Raw genomic sequence first — 21,027 nt, forward strand, 5'->3', positions numbered from 1 at the left:
TTAGTTAAATTGGGAACCGCTAATTAAACAATATCCATCAGACTTCAGAAACATAGAAGAACCAATGAGGGTCCGGCTGCATGAAGACTGTGACCCAGAAACACATAGGAGTCAGTGGAGTTGTGCTCATGCTATGGTGACATGGAGGTTGTCTACGACAGAGGTCCCCAACTCCAGTCAAAGACCACCAACAGGTCATATTTTCAGGATATCCTATAGTAAGAACCCCTGTGGCAATGTCTGAGGCACCAACAATAATTACATCACCTGAGCAATACTGAGGAAATCCTGAAAACATGACCTGTTGGTGGTCCCTGAGGACTGGAGTTGGGGAACACTGGTCTACGAGTCACAGTAAGATTCCAGCATTAGTACAACTACACAGTGGGCCATGGAAAAGTACCCCACCTGCAATACCAGCATGACACTCTCTAGAGGAGGCTGTAAACTTTTGGTGCTTTCCTGCAACAGCAGTTAGTTATTTTGGAAGGCTATGTGCCAAGCAGATCAATTAGTATCCAAGTATAAAACTACCTGCCAAACGTTGCATTCACAGCCTGGTTCAGAAATGGCGCCAAACTGGGTCTGTTGCAAATAGGAAGAAACCGAAGCCTCCGTCAGTCCGGACATCCGAAGTCACTTGTGACATTCGGCAGCTGATTGCAAATATATCTCCTAAATCAATTCAGAGACTGTCCCAGCAAGTTGGTGCATCAAGAAGCTGAAATCTCTGAACCTGAAACCATACTGAATAACTGGTGCAGAAATAGAAAGAGCTTGAGAAAGCTAAAAGTGTAAATTACTGTATGCGGTCGCTGACTAGGACTACTAGAGGACTTTTGGACCCATTGCTGTATTTTATGATGGATGAAGCATGGCTTTCTTTATCCGGTCATGTGTATTCACAGAATACGAGGTGCTCGTCTACTGAAAACCCCCATGTCAATCAGATGGACCCAATTTCCTTCTAATCAACTGAATAACACAATTTATCTAGACATCGTTAAACAGTTTTATGACCAACTAAAACCAGTAGAAAGATGGGGCAACTTGCCACACCTTATAAGTCTCCTCACTCATCTTCTAGGTGCTCTCCTTACCCCTCCCGACCCAGCCTCTCACTAGCCAAGCCAGGATCCTACTGCACACTGATGAGGGGCAAAACCCCCGAAAAAGCTGTCTGTGTATGGATTCTGGCTTGGTTTTCAATTGCCAATCATTGTTGCAAAGACTTGTATAAAAGGGTTAGACATTGATTTGCAGGAATGCTGCCATCCAATAGGTGGCATGGCAGAGGTATCGTTCCATTTTTCTTAGTTGCATACACCTCCCGTGATTCACTGGAACGGGTTCATGAACTGTTTAGGCAGGATTCACATGAACGTATTTGTGCAATGTATTACACAAGCAACATTTGTATGCACAATACGCAGTGAATATAACCCATTGATTTCAATGGGTTAGTTCACATGCTCGTTTAAAGGATAAATCAGCTCATCTAAAGGTCCATTTACACGCAAAGATAATCTTTCAAACGATTGAACGTTTCAGTGATCCTTCTACATAAAGTGTTAATGGACACTAATATCCATTAACACTTTATTATCTTCATTTGCATATAAAAGGGCCTCCGGGAGCTGTTTGCAGAGCTGCTAGGCTTTGCATACATCTACATTGTTCTCAGGGCTGCTGGCAGAATACAATGTAATCTCCCAACTACCATGGAGAACACAGCATGCGGTCTGTTGAGAGATACTTGTAACGGTTATCTCTCATTTGTGGTTGTTTGAACAAATTTTGAGCAATAATTGTTGCGTGTAAATGGGCCTTAACAGTATCCTTAAGGTGTTTTTAGACTGAACGATTATTGTTCAAAGTGAACGATAATTGCTCAGTCTAAACACAGCAAGCAACTGAACAAGGAATGAGAATCGTTCGTTTTTCACTCGTTCAGATTCTGCAGTCATAAAAATCCTCATTGGCTCGTTCACTTTTTATTCCCTTTAAACAGCACTTATTCAGTCCCTCTCAGCCACTTATACAGTATATGAGACTGAGCGATTTTCCTTTGAACGGGCCAACGATATAGCAGCCTGTATAAACCGAGAACCAAAGAGCTAACGTTGACGTCGCTTGTTCAAATGAGAATCGACTCATATAAAAGGACCCCAAGGGCACCTTCACACAGCCGTAGGCATTTTAACATGCGCCCGCCAGCACCGTAAATGCGTAAACGGGCGCGTAATTCTAACGTTTGTGCGCCGTTCAGACAGCATGGGCCTGGTGCATATACGCCGAGGCCGCCATGCAGTTGTCTTTCCCTCCCCATTGCCGGCTCGTCTCCTCTTTTCTGCCCTCCAGCTGTTTGCAATAGAAGGGGGCAGGATGGGGACAGAGCTAAGCTCCCGCTCCTTGTCCGCAGCCAGCAATGAAAGGAGGCGGGACGGGGCGGCCCTTAGCTCTGCCCACGCCCTGCCCCCTCCCATTGCAAACAGCCGGAGAGAAAGAGAGAAGGGGGAGGGAGTTTAGCAGTCATGATGCTAAACTCCCTCCTACCTCCCTTCTCCGGCCGCTGTCATTGGCTCCCATAAGAGTCAATGCAGCGGTCGATGTATTCTTGCAGGGAAGATAGTTCCAGGACTATCTTTTCGACGCAACTTAAAAGCCCCCGGCGCTACATTGACCGGCTGGGCATTTTTTACGGTGCGGAAATACGGCTATGTGATCTGATGCATTGTAATCCAATGTACGCTCGTGTGAAAGAGCCCTTAGAGTGGTTTGTTGGAGAATATATACAGGTAATGCCTTTTTATGCGGAGTGAGAATCTCACAATACTAGTTTGTGAGTTTGTCATCATCAGTTTGATGGGGCAGGAGACAGGTAGGCCACAAACTCTGCCTAAATGCCTTGCACTTCAAAGCTATCACTAATGCTGTCACCTCTGTTCTCATCCTTGCTCTCAGTTTCAGAACCTCTTTCAAATGCCCACCTCTGGGGCACTCTATTCACATCAGCCCCTCTCTCCTATCCTCACCTATGCACAGCTCGCATGCACTCTTTACTTTCTTACTTAGACTCAAACCCCCCAATGCCACTAACAAACATAACAGTCGCCCTCATAAATCTCCTAACCATCAGCTAACCCTCTCTATCCTGCTGCTACTAGCAGCTGGGGATTTCTCTCCCAACCCTGGCCCACTCTCCACTGCTCCTATTACCCCCTACCTGACTCACTAAGAAAACCCTCAAGCCCAACTGCTTGCCCAAGCGAACCCTACCCTGACTCCTTTAAATGTGCCCTCTGGAACTGCCAGTCAGCATTTAATAAACTCCCCACCATCCACGACTTTTTTACTGCTAAATCTCTAAATCTGCTAGCTCACACAGAAACGTGGAAACAGCGGTCTGAAACTGCCTCCCCTGCTGCGCTGTCTTACAATGGCCTGCAGTTCTTCCACACCCCGAGACCAGGTGACAGGCGTGGTGGAGGAGTAGGTGCTCTTCTCTCCACAAAATGTACCTACCAGGTCATCCCCCGATACCCTCACTCACTTTTCCATCGTTGAAGGTACATACGCTACGGCTTTTCCGCCCGCTGTCCATGTGAGTAGCAGTTATCTACCGCCCCCCAGGTGCTCCTCACCTGTTTTTGGACCACTTGGCTGCCTGGCTCCCCCACTTCTTATCCTGCAAAATTCCAACCCTCATACTTGTAGTATGTAAGCTCGTTGGAGCAGGACCCGCACCCCTATTGTTTCAACCAATTAATTACTATGCAACCGTGTTTCTGTAATTTTTGTACTTTTGTCTTTTTGTATCCCCTGTCTATGTAAGCGCTGCGGAATATGTTGGCGCTATACAAATAAAGATTATTATCATCAGCTTGTTCGCTCTCGGGCCGCCTGTTTAGACTGCACGATTCTCCACGAGTGTTTCACATTCCTGTGTTTAAGGGTGCATTCACACGAACGTATATCAGCTCGGTTTTCACGCCGAGCCGATATACAGTGTCCTCGTGTGCAGAGGGGGGAGGATGGAAGAGCCAGGGCCAGGAACTGAGCTCCCGCCCCCCTCTCTGCCTCCTCTCCGCCCCTCTGCACTATTTGCAATGGGGAGAGGCGGGAGGGGGCGGGGCTAAGTTCCGAGAATTAGCCCTGCCCCCGTCCTGCCTCCTCTCATTGCAAATAGTGCAGAGGGGTGGAGAGGAGGCAGAGAGGGGGGCGGGAGCTCAGGTCCTGCACTTGGCTCTTCCATCCTCCCCCCCCTGCACCTGAGGACAACATATATCGGCTCGGCGTGAAAACCGAGCCGATATACGTTCGTGTGAATGCACCCTAAGGTATGTTTCCCACGAGCGTTTCATCTTCACTTTGGCTACATCGCGGGTAAAAAATGTGCGAACAAGAAAAAGCTGTAATCAAGTCAAAATTCACGTTTTCTTGTCCATTCACACAAGTGGCTGCGGCAAAAACCTTCGGTTGGCATAAATCCTCGGAATTACCTCTAATGCCTAAATTCAGGCACCCGCCATGTTTTTACTGCGTTGAACGTAGCTAAACTCCCTATGGCAGTTTATGGGAGCCACCAGCTTATATTGGCCGAAGAATAGGGCAAGACCTATCTTTTTCGGTCGCATATAAAATCAGCCGCTGTATTCCGTCACGATGCCCTATAATTTCCGATGCGCCGTTTTTACACGGCTAAAAATTGGTAATCTAAATGAATGTATTGGAATCCAATGCTTCAGATGGTCACAATTCTTTTTATCGTGGCTAAATTACCCGCTTAAAAACTCTCAACTGAACGAGCCGGCGCTGATATTTATGCCAGCTGAATATTAATGACAAACGAGAACCTCACAATTCTTCTTTGTTGTTAAATCGTTTGCTGCATTTAAACTGAACGATTATCGTTCAGTTTCACTTGTTCTGTCTAAACGCAGTTTAACATGGGCTGAGAAGCAGATGTGGACTACTGATAACCTACAGGCTCAGGGGATGTGCATACTTGCCAACCTTATCCAACTCCCACCTCGACTCATTAAAAGTGAGGTCACGGGGGTCACATATCCAACTCCAGCTCCTACACCGCAATACCCCCCTCCTGTGTAATTATACCACGGGAAACTGAGCCCCTGCTGGAAATAATGAGCTGTCATCTGCTGAGAGAAGAGCTAATCACTCGGAGATCTAGGATTACACTGGGAACCTGATAAAATGGCAGGGACTCTGCTGGCCGCGGAGGTTCCCATACTATGTCCTCAGTTTATGGGGTCTGTTAGGAAGGCTATCATTAGCTATCCACAATGAAGAACCGTATAAAACTAAAGCAAAGAAAAATGGGTATGCCCTATCTGGTATTTTTTAATCCAGAAAATCTGATAATTTGGCACATATTTCCAATTTCATTGTGAACCTGTCATCAAGTGTTTACAATGCAATCTTCAATAGACCTTTAACAGTGCTGCTAATGAGATTTCTTGATCACTACTTGGTTTTGTAATACGTGCCCCGATACCTTTACAATCTGCTTTTGAAGTTTTCCTAAACTGTATTCTAATGAGTTGAAAAGAGTCAGAATTTTCCTTCAGTGTCGCGCCGGGCCCGTCTTTTTCGCCATAATCCCACGCAGGCGCCGTAGCAATCCCTGCTCTCGCCTGCGCACCTCAGCTCCCCTTTACTAGCTCTAACTGCAGCAGTGCACTGTGCATGCGTACTGCACATGCGCCTTGAGGATCAGAACTTCTACAGCATCCGGGGTCAGATAACTGTGGGAGTAATGATCCTCAAGGCACATGCGCAGTACACCGCTGCAATCTCAGCAAGTAAAGGACAGCTGAGGTGAGCAGGTACGGGAAGGGTTCTCTACAGCGCCTGTGCAGAATTATAGAGTAGAAGAGAAATCAATATGCTTGTCAATCGGGAACAGGGACGCACCTGGCATGGGGTTGAGGAAGGAATATGCCCCTTTTCTGCAAAAATGACTCATTTCAACGTAGCATAGGAAAACTTCGAAAGCAGATTGTAAAGGTATCAGGGCACGTCTTAGAAAACCAAATAGTGATAAAGAAATCTCATTAGCAACGCAGTAAAGGGTTTATTATGGATTGCAATGTAAAATATTGCTGACAGGTTCCCTTTAAAGGCGATCTGTTACCATCTTTTCATAGCCCACTCTGAAAGCAGCACAAGGTATTAAGATTCACACTGATTAATGTCTGCTGTATGTAGCTTTGCAGTATTTTGGGAGAAACTTGCCTTTTATTAATAGCAGCCAGACACAGAGGACTACAGGAAGAGGCCAAAGCGTTTTTTTGAATGCTATGGCCCCCTCAAACTGCTGAACAGTGATGGTGGCGGGAGTCGGCCCCCTTACTGATTTAATATAGATCACCTACTGTAAGGATATATCATCAATACTTAAGCCTCAAATAACACCTTTTAGGGCTTTTTAACATCAGCACTAGGGATTTCCGTTTTCCTGCCCTGTTCGGAAATCAGCAACCTCTGGATGAACCGAACCCTCATATGATGAAACAGAACAGCGCCAAATGGACACTATTGACTACAATGGGGTCTGTTTTGTCCCCGGCTGGTAATTTGCTGTATTTGACAGGATGAAATAGCACTGCATGCAGCATTATTTTGTCCTGTTTTTCAGCAGAAATCAGCAATGAAGATTCTGAATATTCATCAGCCTGATGAAGAAACCTAACAAGTTTTGAAAGATTGCTATAACATCATTTTTTTTTGTTAGCTATTAAAGGGATTGTCTGCTTACCGGACAACCAGACTTCAATAGGGCTGCATGGGGTAAAATACTAAACTGAGCAATACTCACCCCTCTGCCACCGCCGGGATCTGCAGCCCCGCTGTGGTCCCGGCCATTGTTGTGACAGCAGCTGTGTCCGCTGCAGCATCACTGCTTGTTCTCCTGGCATCAGCATTCACATCCTGAGTGCCATGATGCCAAGAGTTAGGGAATGTGATGCTGCAGCCTTTTATTGGCTGCAGTCATCACCTGAATTCCTGTATAATGAAAACAAAGATCTGGTACCGTGTTAGCCACTAGAGCAAAATGTGATTGTTCTCAGTAAGAGAAACGACGTAGTCTTGTAGATATGATACCTTTTAATGGCTAACAAAAATACATGATGTAATAATAGCGAGCTTTCGTACCAACGCAGGGTACTTCTTCCGGCTAATGGATTGGATCTGAAGAGGCATGCATATTTATACACACTTATAACATACATACTTATGGCAAGGCACAGATATGGATGTGATTGGTTCGCACTTAAAAGGAATTCTGCAACAACAAACAAACTTTTTTTGTCTAGGCATTGATAGCGGAGTGAAAGTTTTATGGTCCCTAAATTACTGTTGGAGGGGGGGGGGGAAGGTCATCAGGCTTGACTTTCTACAAGAGATATAAACAGTAATTCAGGGACCATAAACTTTCACTCCCTTATCAGTGCTTAGCTAAAAATGTTTGTATATCTCTTGTAGAAAGTCAAGCCTGATGACCTTCCCCCCCCCTCCAACAGTAATTTAGGGACCATAAAACTTTCACTCCGCTATCAATGCCTAGACAAAAAAAGTTTGTTTGTTGTTGCAGAATTCCTTTTAAGTGCGAACCAAGCACATCCATATCTGTGCCTTGCCATAAGTATGTATGTTATAAGTGTGTATAAATATGCATGCCTCTTCAGATCCAATCCATTAGCCGGAAGAAGTACCCTGCGTTGGTACGAAAGCTCGCTATTATTACATCATGTATTTTTGTTAGCCATTAAAAGGTATCATATCTACAAGACTACGTCGTTTCTCTTACTGAGAACAATCACATTCTGAATTCCTGTGACATCCACAATCACAACAAATACCGGGAACACAGTGGGGCCGCAGCGTTGGATCCAGGCAGCCATGGAGGGGTAAATCTATCTCGGTTTATTATTTTACCCATCGTAGTCCTATTGAAGCAAGGTTGTCCGGTAACTGGACAACCACTTTAGAAGGTTATTAGTTATATACTAGGGCCCAGGAGCTACAAGTTACACCCTTGTCATCATCAATCATAATATGTCCTCCTTGGGAACACAGTAAGGATATATCCCATATCTTACCATGCATCAGATTCTGCAAGTTTCCCTGCATCAGTAAGAGCTGTTTCCATATTACTGCAATGGGCTGATTGTAGTATTGACATGAGTTTATGACTGTCGGTAAAATATAAAGGATGGATCAAAATGTCAACAGACTTTAAGTTTGAGCTGTTGCTAATTTGCATCAAAGATGATGACGGTTTATGACTGACAATCAGAGATGTTATTATTTTTCCAATCTCATACTTACCTCCCATTGTGAAAGGAAACATAAGCCAATCAGAAGACCTGTTTGATTTAATTATTCTTTATTCTAGAGGATAATAGTTCAGGGCAACAACGACGTTTCCAAAAGTATTCCCATAGTTTGCAAATTATAATGGACGACTAAAAACTAAAGGACACGGTTTTATTCCACTTCATTTATTTTGCATATGTCAGACAGGCCTGCTTCATAGACCTCATCTCTAGATCTGACTATCCTTCACATCACATATGAAATCCATGTATGTCCATGTAAAGTCTATTAGGTTCATTGATATTTCATGTCATCATAGACCTTTGTTCATATATAACCTATAAGTTTAAAGGATTTGTAAAAATATATTTCTGCTTGATGTAATAAAATGGCTGTGACCTTAGAGTTCTTCGGAGTGGTTATATAGTGTCAGTGCAGGCTATAGGGAAGGCCCAAATCAAGTTCAGACCTGGAATATAAAAAGGTAGAGGCCTGTCTGTCCTCTTATGGCTAAAGTCCCTTCGTTTTTGTAAAATAGGTGTCCAACCGGCCTCATGCTTCTCACCAATGTGAGTTTTGTTTAGACCCTGAGACCCACCTCAAATGCAACTCTCCAACCATGAAAGGTCAAGAAGACAATAAGTCTGAGAAGTACATCAGTTCCAGTTTTGGTTTCTCATCAGTTTTTCGCATCTGAAATTTAACCACTATTTGCTTCAAGGCTTATGTTCCATCAATTAGTCATAATGTCTCAGCTCTTTCCCATGGTGGGCACTCGTACAAAACATCTTCAACATAACCACTGTCAATGTACCATTGGTTTGCCACAGGTTCTTCTTTCAACTCTTGCCAGGTTGGATGGTGGTCAGGAGGCAGGAACCATTGGCTATCCATTATGGCAGGCTCCTGTTGGGCTACTTCCAAATTAGGAGTGTTCACAACTGAGGCACTGATCCCAGAAGGTCCCAGGTCTTCTTCCCACCACATTGATATTAAGGCCGTCTGCAGGTCAAGGTCATCAAAGTTGCTTCCATTCAGATGGTCATTTTCAGGAGAAAAGAGGTTGTCTCCATGTCGTTCCTGTGCCCGTAGGGCTGGCAAAACAGGACTGGGCTTCTCTTGTCTCCTAAGCTGCTTGTAACTACAAGAAGAACGTGGGGTTTGGCGGCTATTTGGTCGAGCAGATGACTGGTAGGGATGTTGGGCTGCTGTGTTGTTGCATCTTGGAGGGTCAAGATGAGAAGCTGGCATTCTTCTCCGTCTAAGTACTCCATTCACGAACATATCAGCATAACGAGGATCCATCTGCCAAAATCCACCCTTCCCAGGTTCATCCTTGCCTCTGGGGACTTTCATGAAGCACTTATTCAGAGAGAGGTTGTGGCGGATGGAATTCTAAAATGGAAAATAGATTATTACTCCCAAGAGTCTGGACTGGAAAGACAAATAAAATAGTGAGGATGGAAGGGATGATGAGACAGATGCGTTGTAGTACAACTATATGCATGCTCCTGTAGTGAGATGTGTAGTTCCCCTATAGCTGGTGCGGCACCTTGCCTGCCTCAGGTCTAGTTAATGGAGTATGACTGCTGAAAAGTAGATGAATGACCCCAACCATCTCTGTCCTCCCCCACCCCGTACCTGCTTAGGTGTAACTTACAGCCAGGACAAAGTGGCCCATTATGCAGCTGTCTCCACAGAGCAGGCAAGTAGCCTACATAGGACTATAGGAGGACACCTGGCATGGACCTCACCCAAAGATGAGGTTGGCCATGAATAATGCAGTGTGTCACAGTCACAAAAATCCTCTTATGTCCTATACACTGAGCTCCTTTCATGTCCTATCGTGAAGTAAGAGACATGCAGCTGTTGTATAACCCAAAACCAGGAAAGGGCAGGTGTTAATGGTTGCCTTATGGCAAAGGGAACATGTCTAATGCTGGTCTATACATGAGATGATGAAAGGCTGATCAGTCGTCCGTTGGATCGTTTGTACGTCCTGTATTTGGGCGATTATGTCATACACATGCAGTTTCAGCAAATAATGGCCAAAAAATCCAACAGTCAGATCACATTTTTGTTAGTCTGCTCTTGTCCATTGTGAACGTTCGTTCACATACTATATAATTCTCAAAAGATGATCGTCCAAAATGGTCAAAATCGGCTTTTTGGCCAACTTTTTTCTTATGTATATAGACAGTTTAAAGGGGTTTTTGGGGACTTCAATACTGATGAGCTATCCTAAGGATAGGTCAAGAATATCTGATCAGTCGGGGTCCGCCGATCAGAATCCCCGCTGATCAGCTGTTTGAAGAGACCGGGTGAGCACCCGGGTGAGCACCACGGCCTTTTCTTAGGCTAGTGATGTCACATTAATTTGTCACATAGCCTGAGAGCAGTTCCGTCCCATTCAAGTGAATGGGATTGAGCTGTTATACCAGGCACCGCTGCTACAAAGTGTACAGCATTGTGTCTGGTATGCAGTGATAAGGCAGTTCTCACTGAAGCCTTCTCAACAGCTGATCGGCAGGGGTCCAAAGCGGGGGACCCCTGCGATCATATACAGTATTGATGATCGTAAGGATAGGTCATCAATATTAGAGTAATGGGAAATCCCTTTGAGAAGGAAGCAATCGATTTCTATCCAGAAATAGAGGCCTTAAAACTGCACCATTCAGCATAGTTTAGGAGGAGCAACCATGCCTTAGGGGGCAATAGAAGTATGCCATATCACCATGATATGACCCATAGTCTTTGCATTGCATCACTGATGGTACAACAATGATAGAGATGGCTGCAATGGAGCTCAGTTGCCTCTGCCTTATATATATTCCCTTCAGTAAGCAGATACATAGATCATCAAAATTCAAGCGTCACGTAAAAGCCTTATGTTCATTTATAGGTGATATTATCACCATCTCATCCTCATATATCAGATGCCTTACATTCATTCTCTCATGTAGACATATAACATAGATCATTGGTTCTCTATGCTGCTCCTCAAGTTCTCAAAACACGTCTTGTCTCGATCCTGCATGTGTAATTAGTTTGGCTGAATCAGTAAATGACATATGTGATCCAGACACAGAAAGTCCTCAAATGACCTGTTGGTGGAACTTGAGGTTTGTGATAGAGAATCATACATATAAGTCATAAACTATGACTCTACGTTGAGTTTCAGGAGCTATGTACTAGTTATGGACTATATGAACAGGGAGAGACTGGAAGGGGCACCTTCCATTATTGGACAACTTCCTGACTAAACCTCAGTCCTCTGCCAGATACTCACAACAATGTATTTACCTGGCCTAACTACGACAGGCACACTCATACACTTTAGTTTGCCTAGGAAGTTTGAGCTGGTAGTGTGAATAGTCAGCTGGAGTTACTCGAGACGGTCATCAGTCCTGGATCAATTAATGGCCAAAATTCAGTCAGATTATCATAGAATCATAAAATGGTAGAGTTGGAAGGGACCTCCAAGGTCATCGGGTCGAACCCCCTGCTCAGAGCAGGATTCACTAAATCATCCCAGACAATACACAAGGTGCCTAGGTAGCACTCACACTCCGCCCTAGTGCCGGAGGAGCCCAAAGTAGTCAGATAGTAGGTGATGTGTTCTGTTATAGATTTTACATTTTGGGCTCAGGAGTTTTGAGCTATGCCTCTTGCTAGATAATTTGGAAATTATCAATCTCCCCTCGTACCCCAGTTTGTAGCACTGAACAGATCGACAGATCGTACCTGCCAGCTTGGGTCAGCATGCCGATAGTAACAGAAGTTCTGGGTGATCCAGTTGTATATGGCGGAGAGGGTCAGTTTCCTCTGCTGGCTGGCCTCCATAGCCATGCATATGAGAGTGGCATAGGAATATGGCGGTTTAACATTAGGATTTGTTCTATAATCCACTTCCTGGATTGGATTTGGTACAGATGAAGGCAAAGAAGGCCAAGAATTTGATCCAATCGTGGATCTCTGTTTCCCTGTACGAGGAGCCTGGCAGGAGGCCGTATCTCCAGCCGCAGGACTACATGGACCTTGGTTCTTGTTTGTTGCAGGAGGGCAAGAAATAGCAAAGGAAGACAAGTCTGAACTCCAAATTGAAAAGTCTTGAAGCCACTGTAGGTTGGTTAAGCTGTCATCTTCTCTGATATTATCCTTCTCCATGTGAAAAGCCTGGGGATTGGAAGAAAGGACAGGCATGGTCCTCTGGAAAAGGACGGTGGTGGATCTGTAATAAAGTCATCACAGATATTTAGAGAATAAGACATAGCTGATAACATGTGACACTCCATTTCTAACTATTATTGTTGCTCCTTCCTCAGACCGCTCTGTCTGTGTAACTATCATAGTAGTTTGGCAAAGCCAGTATGAAGCAGACTGCACAGCGTTATATGCCCCTTTCCAACAGGGAAGTGCATGGAGTTATGGAAGAACCAACAATATGTGCAATAATGGTTACACAATTTGCAGCCTCCTGGAATATCTCTTTAAGAAATATAGTAACATCCATCATCATTACTTCCTTAAAGGTTATGGGGGTCATTTCAGGACAAATCACCCCAAATTACCCAAGGGGTAACAAAAAATGTGTTAGAAATATATGCATACCCCATACATTATGACAAAATTTCAGGAAGGCATTCTTTGTAGTTTTTGAGCAAAAAATCCTTGATGGTGACTAAGGGCTTATTCACACAAATGAGATTGTTGCACTAGTATGTGCCATGCGCACAAATCCATTCTTTTGAATGAAATTCTACACAAGAGCGATTTTTGCTGTGAAGAAAAAGAATAGCAGCATGTTCTGTATTTGGACATTTTCTTCGGAACGCATCGCCCATTCTTTTCAATGGGACTTCGAAAGAAATCGCATGGCATTTGCATGCCATGTGATATGCATGCGAGTGCCATGTGATTTCCCCCCCCCCCCCCCATTGAAGACAATGGGAAGCAGTCGTCATCTTTTCACATTCGAATTTTAAGCAAAAACGCATCAATGCTTGGTGAAAATCACACGTTCGCAAGCGCTATTTTGGACCCAAGTTTCTCTACCTGATGTCGCACTCACTCTACACTGATAACTATTTTAGTGGTATCAAATATGACCAAATACACTTGAACATACTTCATATCATGAATTGGGTGAGAAATTTGCTGGGGTAGACGGGGAGGGGTTGTTCACAGGCCAATTACTGCAGGGAATGTCACATATAAATATATATACAGCCGTGAAGTTGGGAGCCTGAAGTTGCCTGAAACTTTTTATTATAACATAACTAATGATGTTGATTCCGCAGTTCGGCTCAGCAGTCCGGGCTGCCAGCTCTGCTTTCTGCTTTTCCTGACAAGTGCTGGCCACTGGGACCCGGCTCCTATCAGTGATGTGAGCCGGATCCGTACAGGTACATTATAGATTTTTTTCTTTTGACAGCTCTCTCTGCTGCCAATTCTGCCCGGGCATCAGGTGACTAAAGAGCGAGACCACAGGCAGCGGCGGCAGCAGAGAGAGCTGTCAAAAAAAAAATCTCTAATGTCCCTGGACAGTCAGGAGCCGCATCCGAGCACCAGAACTTGTCATTATAAGCAGAAGCAGAGTTGACAGCTTGGACTTCTGAGCTGAATTACAGAATAAAAGTCATTAGTTATATAATAATAAAAGGTTCTAGGATAACGTTAGAATCCCCGTACATTTCCATATGTGGCATCCCCCTCCCCTGCAGTAATCAGCCTGTAAACAACCCCTCTCCCCAGCTAAAGAACCCTTCGGTCAGTCTGACAGATTTTGCAAGAAGTTCAGTCCTCCAGCTTGCAGCACACAGCTGTACACTACAAGCATAGGAGGAGGGTGGTGAAAAACTTTTAATTAATTCCAATTACAAGAATTACTTTTGCATTAAAATACATCCATTTTAAATAGTACAAAAGTTTCCACGGCCTTTAACAAGTCTGAATGTGATTAATGACAATCCCTTGCATGGATGCTCAAGCAGCTAGACCCCAGGACTGCAGCCCATATGCTTGGATGATTTCATATACTCCTTTGATAAGAAAAATTGCGTAATATGACAGCTCCTTATGCCACGCTTGAGAATTTTTCAAGTAACAGACATTAGCCTTTATTTCATACTCTGATGCTGGGTTCCCACGGGACCGTTTCAATGTGGAAATCTCACGGTTTTGCTGCAGCGAAAAACCGCAAGATTTTCGCAGGATAAGCGCAGCTTTAAGACCCGCAGCACTTAGCCGCGGGTTTTGGAGCGGCTTCACCGCATGCTTTTCCGTCGCGGCCGGCTCTCCCATAGAGAGGAGCGAGGCCACAATGAAAAAAAAAAAGAATTGACATGCTGTGTCCCGGGAATCCACGCTGCAGCGCCAGCTATTGCTGGCTTTGCTGTGACGAATTGTCCACCCCCTGTGGACGATATTTTTTTGCAAATCTCGTCCACATGCCTGGCCAACCTGGGATTAGCGAATTTGTCGCAGCGAAATTCCACTGCAAATCCCCCCTGTGTGAACCCAGCCTAAGGCTTTATTCACACGAGCGTATATCGACTGCCGTTTTCACGGCCAGCCGTTATATGCTACCATCTGATGCATTGGATTCCAATGCATCAGATCACACCAGCACATTCCCACTGCGTAAAAGCGCCCGGTCGGCCAATATAGCACCGGGCGCTTTTACGCCAGGCCGGAAAGATAGTCCTGGAACTATCTTTCCTGGCCAGAATACAGCCGCTGCCATAGACTCCTATGGCAGCCAATGACACCTGCCACAGAAGGGAGTTTAGCAGCATGACTGCTAAACTCCCTCCCTCTTCTCTCCTTCACTTCGCCCCTTGCCGGCTGTTTGCAATGGGAGGGGGCAGAACTAAGCCCTGCTCTGTCCCTTTCCATTGCTGGCTGCCGATGAGTGGGCGAGAGCTTAGCACACTAGCTCCCGCCCCATCCCGCCTCCTCCCCTTGCAGAGAGCCGGCAAGGGGGAGGGAAGGGGGAGAACAGCTTAGCAGAGCTAAACTGTCTCCCCCCGCTCGACAGCATTGTGGGCTCGGTGTATATCCGCTGAGCCTGTGCCATCTGAACGGGCACACAAAGATTAGATTTGTGCCCCCCCCCCCCGTCCATGCATTTTTACGATGCCAGCGGGCACACCTAAAAACGTCAGTGGCCGTGTGAAAAAGCCCTTAGACTGGATTCACACGCGCATATTTGCACACGCAAAATCTGTGGATGCAATAAGCAGAGAACAGAACCCATTGATTTCAATGGGTTCATTGACATGTTTTTTTTTTCCTGTGCATTCCGGTCACGCCAAAAAAAAAAATCACAGCATGATCTATTTTCCTGGGTATTCGCACACCAAACGTCAGCTTAGAAGACAATGGGGGTGCGCAATATGCTAGGAGATGCGTAAAATACTGCTTAATTGCACAGGATAAAGAACACATCTGAAACTAATTAAACTAGTATAATAAATGGCTCTTCATCTGCAGGAGGAAGGTAGGGGGGTGTTAACAGATGCTTTAAGGCCCAGGAGCTTTGTCATGCCTCAAAAACAACTGTCAAATATTGACATTCTGCTACCCATTCATTTCACTAGGGGGCAGCATTATGGCAGTTGGTGTTCATGTAGTCTTAAAATCAGAGCATTATAGAATAGCGTCTCATCACTTCTATGGGATCTATAGCTTGCACTAATTCATAGGATGACTTCTGTATGGTGCCATGTACATTAGGCCTCTCGTACAAGCCTCTGCCACCTCTTGTTTGCCATTTGCTCTCCATTTAGCTGCCTCTTCCCTAATGACAGTAAATATAACCGGATAATTTCCCGCAGTGGGCGCAGTCACGGCAGCACCACCTCCCCGAGGACCTCACCCCAGGGACTGTTTGTTCAAACGTGCTCAGAACAAGTAGCGCTTGTTCCTGCAACCCGCGCGTGTGCCAGGGTCACCCAGGGAGTGCCGTTACATAGTCACACAGCAGCAACCCTTTCATGGCTTGTAATGAGGAATCACCTTACACTAAGTCATAAGGAAAGCATCATCTATGAGAACTGACAGGAGGACATTACAGCCTCTATAGAGGCCTCATCACGGTCCAATATGATAAACTAGGAAACTCTACCACATCATATTATATGCTATAAAAAGCCTCAACATTGTCTAAACCCTATCCTTATTATATACGACATATACAATTTGCAGCACAGATACTACATATATCACATATAATAGATGTAACACATATACTATATACCACATATGCTATATTGTATATACAAGATATACAACATACTGTGTTCCAGATATAACACATATAACATACTGTATACCAAATACTACATACACCACATATACTACATACCACATATTACATATATTATACCACACATACTACATATAACACATAACATACCACATATACCTCATACAACACATATATTACATAGGGTAAACCTCATGTACTGCATATAACCCCATATAATATGTATAATACATGTGGTATATCACACATACTACATATAATGTATTACATATACCTCATATGACACATATACTACATACAGTGTACCACATATGATACATATTATGCAGGCTATATACAGTATACTACATACAGTAGTACCACGTATTCTATAACATATACTGTATATAGTATACAGAATTTAATACGTATAATACATGTTATATACCACATATAATACATATAGCACATACTACATACAGTATACTACATATACTGCACATACCACATATGGTATATATGCCACAAGTAGCACATATACTATATACAGTATGTTACATGTATTACATAACACATATACTATATACAGTATGTTACATATGAGTATATTACATAACACATATGCTATATGCTACATATAGCACACATACCACACCCTTTTTTGCTATCTTATCCGGTCATGAGCATTATTAGAGAAGAGGGAATGTATTCGCCTGGCTATTAAGGTGGTCCTGTTCCTGAATTGAGAATCGCTGTGATAATATATATTATTATACTGTAATTCTACACCTGCTCTGCTACTTTTGCCCACTAGATGCTACTGTAATTGCAGAGTCTGTTCGTGGGGAGGAGTTCCAAGCTGGATAGGAAGTTTTGGTCAGCGTGTACCTGCTAGAGATGGTGTGTGCAGAGCAGAAAGAGAAGTCCAGGGTCTGCAGGGTCTGGTGGTGTGATCCGGCCACCGAGTGTCTTCTGCAGCATTGAGACAGAAGCATCAGAGCCAGGTCATAGTAAAAGAGATACAAAGGCTGTGCATTACCCGAACTGATGACATGCAGAGACCGCTGATCTACTATTTTCACCTACATGTACTCTATATTCTGCACTGTGGTGCCATTTGCACCCTTGTAGTTGTTGCTGAATAATTTGCAGTAATAGATTGCAACCATTGCCTCGGTGTAATTGTTGCCCGTCCTCCTACTCCTTACAATAGTAATATACCATGAGAGTATGCCAGTAGGCCAGTAGAATATGATAGCCAAATGTCTGACCATTGTCTATGTGTATAGCATCCCTCACTCTCCACCTCACCATACCTGCACATCTCCAGTCCTTTACCTTCTGTATCACCCCATTACTTGTAGTATGTAAGCTCGTTGGAGCAGGACCCTCACCCCTATTGTTTCCATCAACTGATAACTATGTAACCGTGGTTCTGTAATTTTTTCATTTTTTGTCTTTCTGTATCCCCTGTCTATGTAAGCGCTGCGGAATATGTTGGCGCTATACAAATAAAGATTATTATTATAGCAGGGTAATGCGATAGGAAGACAGTGTTATATTATAGTCCAATAGGATATGGATGCAGCTCGGCCAGCTTGGTGTCCCTCCTCCACAACGTAACACGTGAGACTCCCTCAATACTGACATACATGTATTTGTAATTCAGCGGCCCAATCCGCAGCCTATCCTACCTCAACACAGCTACCTGGCGACGACGGCCCTGCTCTCATCCACCCTGGAAAGTGGGATACAATAGTAAGATATTATAGCATGATAGTGGGGTATGATAGCAAGATGTTATAGCATGATATTGTCAAATCTGTCCGAAACTGATCTGATCTGAACACCTCGAAACCTCCTTGACTGGACCTCCCTCGAAGCAGAGCACTTGCTCTGAAAAGGACAACCCCCTTACTTATTGTATGAGGCAAGGTCCAAAGCCAGAGAGGAACCAGACCGGGGACTATGGAAGGACTAGACATAGAACACTGACAACAGACAGATAAACTGAGTACAAGACTGACAACAGAGAAGTATGCTGAGAGTCCTGACAAGGAGTATAATCAGCTCCCTCATCAAGGAGGAGCTGGTTTATATATCATAAAAAGTTGTTGACTGGGTGACTAGACTGTCAATCAACCCAACCGACCTGTCAAACAATTCTGCTAAAGTCACTGATTAGCTGGCTGGACTGTCAATCACCCCAGACAGTCTTTCAGCTAGACAGCAGCAGGGAGATGTTTAACCCTTGATGACCAGGACTGACTGAAAGATGTGTATGCCAGCAGGCGGACCACATGATTTGGGGCTGATGTAGTGACTCCTCTCCAAACCCAATCCTGAGACATGGAAGAAAGCGGCACCGTGACAGATATTCTAGCATGACAGCGGGATAGGATATTAACATGATCCACTTGTTCCTCTGCCACACGTGTCTCCTAGAACTTTTCCCTTTGCATAAACAACCAGTGTTCTAAAATTTCTCGCTCCACGGGCGCTCACGTGATGCTGACGTCACGAAATGCTGCAGTCGCAAAAACTTTCATCCTAACTTTTATACCACTACACATGCTGCGGGTCTACCTGCTTAATGGTTTCGGTTCTAACACTGATAGTGCCTACTTCTTTTCTAATAACCCTGGTCTATGGTGCGATCGGTTATGATAGGGTGATATATATTATGATATGCATTACAGTTAGTGCAACAAGCAATGTTAAGTACAGATGTAGCAGAACTGAATGTGTCATTTAATTAATTAGAGCTGCTTCGTCAAAGTATTGATAAGGATGTAGGTTTCCATGCAATTCATATGTGCAGCCCAGAAGAAGGCATCTCAACATCTCAAGGATTTGTACCACATTACAAGTTTAACGCCTTGCTACATCCGTACACTGGGACAATAGCGTAAACTACATCTGTACAATGGTGCGTTATTATGTAACCTGACATGAGGATCCATGAAGATTATATCCATCCGTATCCGCCTGCAGAGTGTATTATCTGGTCTTCCCTGTGACATCTGATGTGCAGGAGATGGCGGTCCCCAGGGACGTGTGTGACAGGATCAAATCACCTGGCAATTTGATCAGGATGCAGTAAACAGGTGTCCAACGTTCCCTGAACTTACGACGCGCCCCTGTATAGCTTATTTTTTATTGCATATCTTTCCTGACACTAGAACACTTGTGCACGTATGTATTTAAAGATGTAGCAGAGCTGAATTTGTTATGGAGTTGCATCATTTGCATATCATGTTAACACTCCGATTTAGGGTTCTGCAGTAATTTCACCTGGTAAATCATGAACTATTCCTAATTCTCCGCATCTATATACGGTCGGATACAACAGTGGTTGGAGGGGCGTCTCACGTCCCCCCCTAATCTGTGCTGACAGCAATGGGTCACCGGCGTCAGACGTTCTACATATCTCTCTAACTGCCTTAATTCCCACTATGTCCTATTAACCTGACATGCTGAGACTTGTAGTCCCTTCCCAGCGAGCTGTATTGTACTATGTATATAGATTATACAATTATAAAGGGTACAATTGTAGAAAAGGATCTTACCTCCGGGAGGGATTAGCAGGTTGGGGCTGATGTGCTCGGATAACTGATCCCACCGTACACTGAACTGCAGGCTCTGCCACCTTACCTCCCCGGGGAGCGCAGCCCTTTAAACAGAACTCTGAAACCGGATTGGTTGTTGGTTGCCTGGTACCCTGAGCCCCTATTGTCCAATCCGATCGTGGAAATTCTCAACCGTTTAAAGGTATTGTGTGCAAACCCCTCCTCTGTGGCCGGAGAGCAGCAGGTGGAGTGTGACTTGTGTGACAAAACTTTATCAACAGACTGTATGTGTGTGTATATATATATATATATATACATACATACATATACACATATACATAATGTCAAGTGACGCAACATAGTGCTGCATATATACAGGCGCCCATTAACACCACAATAATTTTCATCGATGATCTACGGATAACATCTATCGGAAATTTACTAAGCAAAATGTGCCAAAGTGCTCTCATAAGACGGGCTTCACAGAAGTGCTTTTCCTCACTCAAATTTCTGTATTTTGTTCTTACGCCTCGGTTGCGTAAAAAAAAAAAAAAGGACATGCTTTATATTTCTACTAGAGATCAGCGAGCGTACTCGGCCACGCCCCTTTTTCGCCCGAGCGCCGCGATTTTCGAAGTACTTCCGTACTCAGGTGAAAAGATTCGGGGGGGCGCCGTGGGTGAGTGGGGGGTTGCAGCGGGGAGAGGGAGAGAGAGAGGGCTCCCCCCTGTTCCCCGCTGCTACCCCCCGCTCCGCCACGCCTCCCCCCGCCCCCCGAATCTTTTCACCCGAGTACGGAAGTACTCGAAAATCGCGGTGCTCGATCGAGTAATTACTCGAAACGAGTAGGTTCGCTCATCTCTAATT

General features: G+C 44.5%; 1 protein-coding gene across 3 annotated transcripts; it reads right to left on the minus strand.

Moving 5' to 3' along the window:
• Positions 1 to 8,396: 8,396 nt before the first annotated feature.
• LOC136576839 (forkhead box protein J1.2-like) lies at positions 8,397 to 20,271 on the minus strand. 3 transcript variants are annotated; one of them, XM_066576431.1, is made up of 4 exons: positions 20,161 to 20,271; positions 17,480 to 17,563; positions 12,088 to 12,574; positions 8,397 to 9,738 (listed from the first exon to the last, which is right to left on the minus strand). In XM_066576431.1, exons 3-4 carry the CDS (start codon positions 12,544 to 12,546, stop codon positions 9,085 to 9,087), a joined length of 1,113 nt encoding a protein of 370 aa, XP_066432528.1. In that variant the 5' UTR covers positions 12,547 to 12,574; positions 17,480 to 17,563; positions 20,161 to 20,271; the 3' UTR covers positions 8,397 to 9,084. The 3 variants fall into 3 exon arrangements, with proteins under 3 accessions (XP_066432528.1, XP_066432527.1, XP_066432529.1); XM_066576430.1 differs by lacking the exon at positions 17,480 to 17,563; XM_066576432.1 differs by lacking the exons at positions 17,480 to 17,563; positions 20,161 to 20,271 and adding an exon at positions 18,510 to 18,638.
• Between the last annotated feature and the right edge of the window lie 756 nt (positions 20,272 to 21,027).

Source organism: Eleutherodactylus coqui, chromosome 8 (genome assembly GCF_035609145.1).
Source record: "Eleutherodactylus coqui strain aEleCoq1 chromosome 8, aEleCoq1.hap1, whole genome shotgun sequence".
Classification (NCBI taxonomy): domain Eukaryota; kingdom Metazoa; phylum Chordata; class Amphibia; order Anura; family Eleutherodactylidae; genus Eleutherodactylus; species Eleutherodactylus coqui.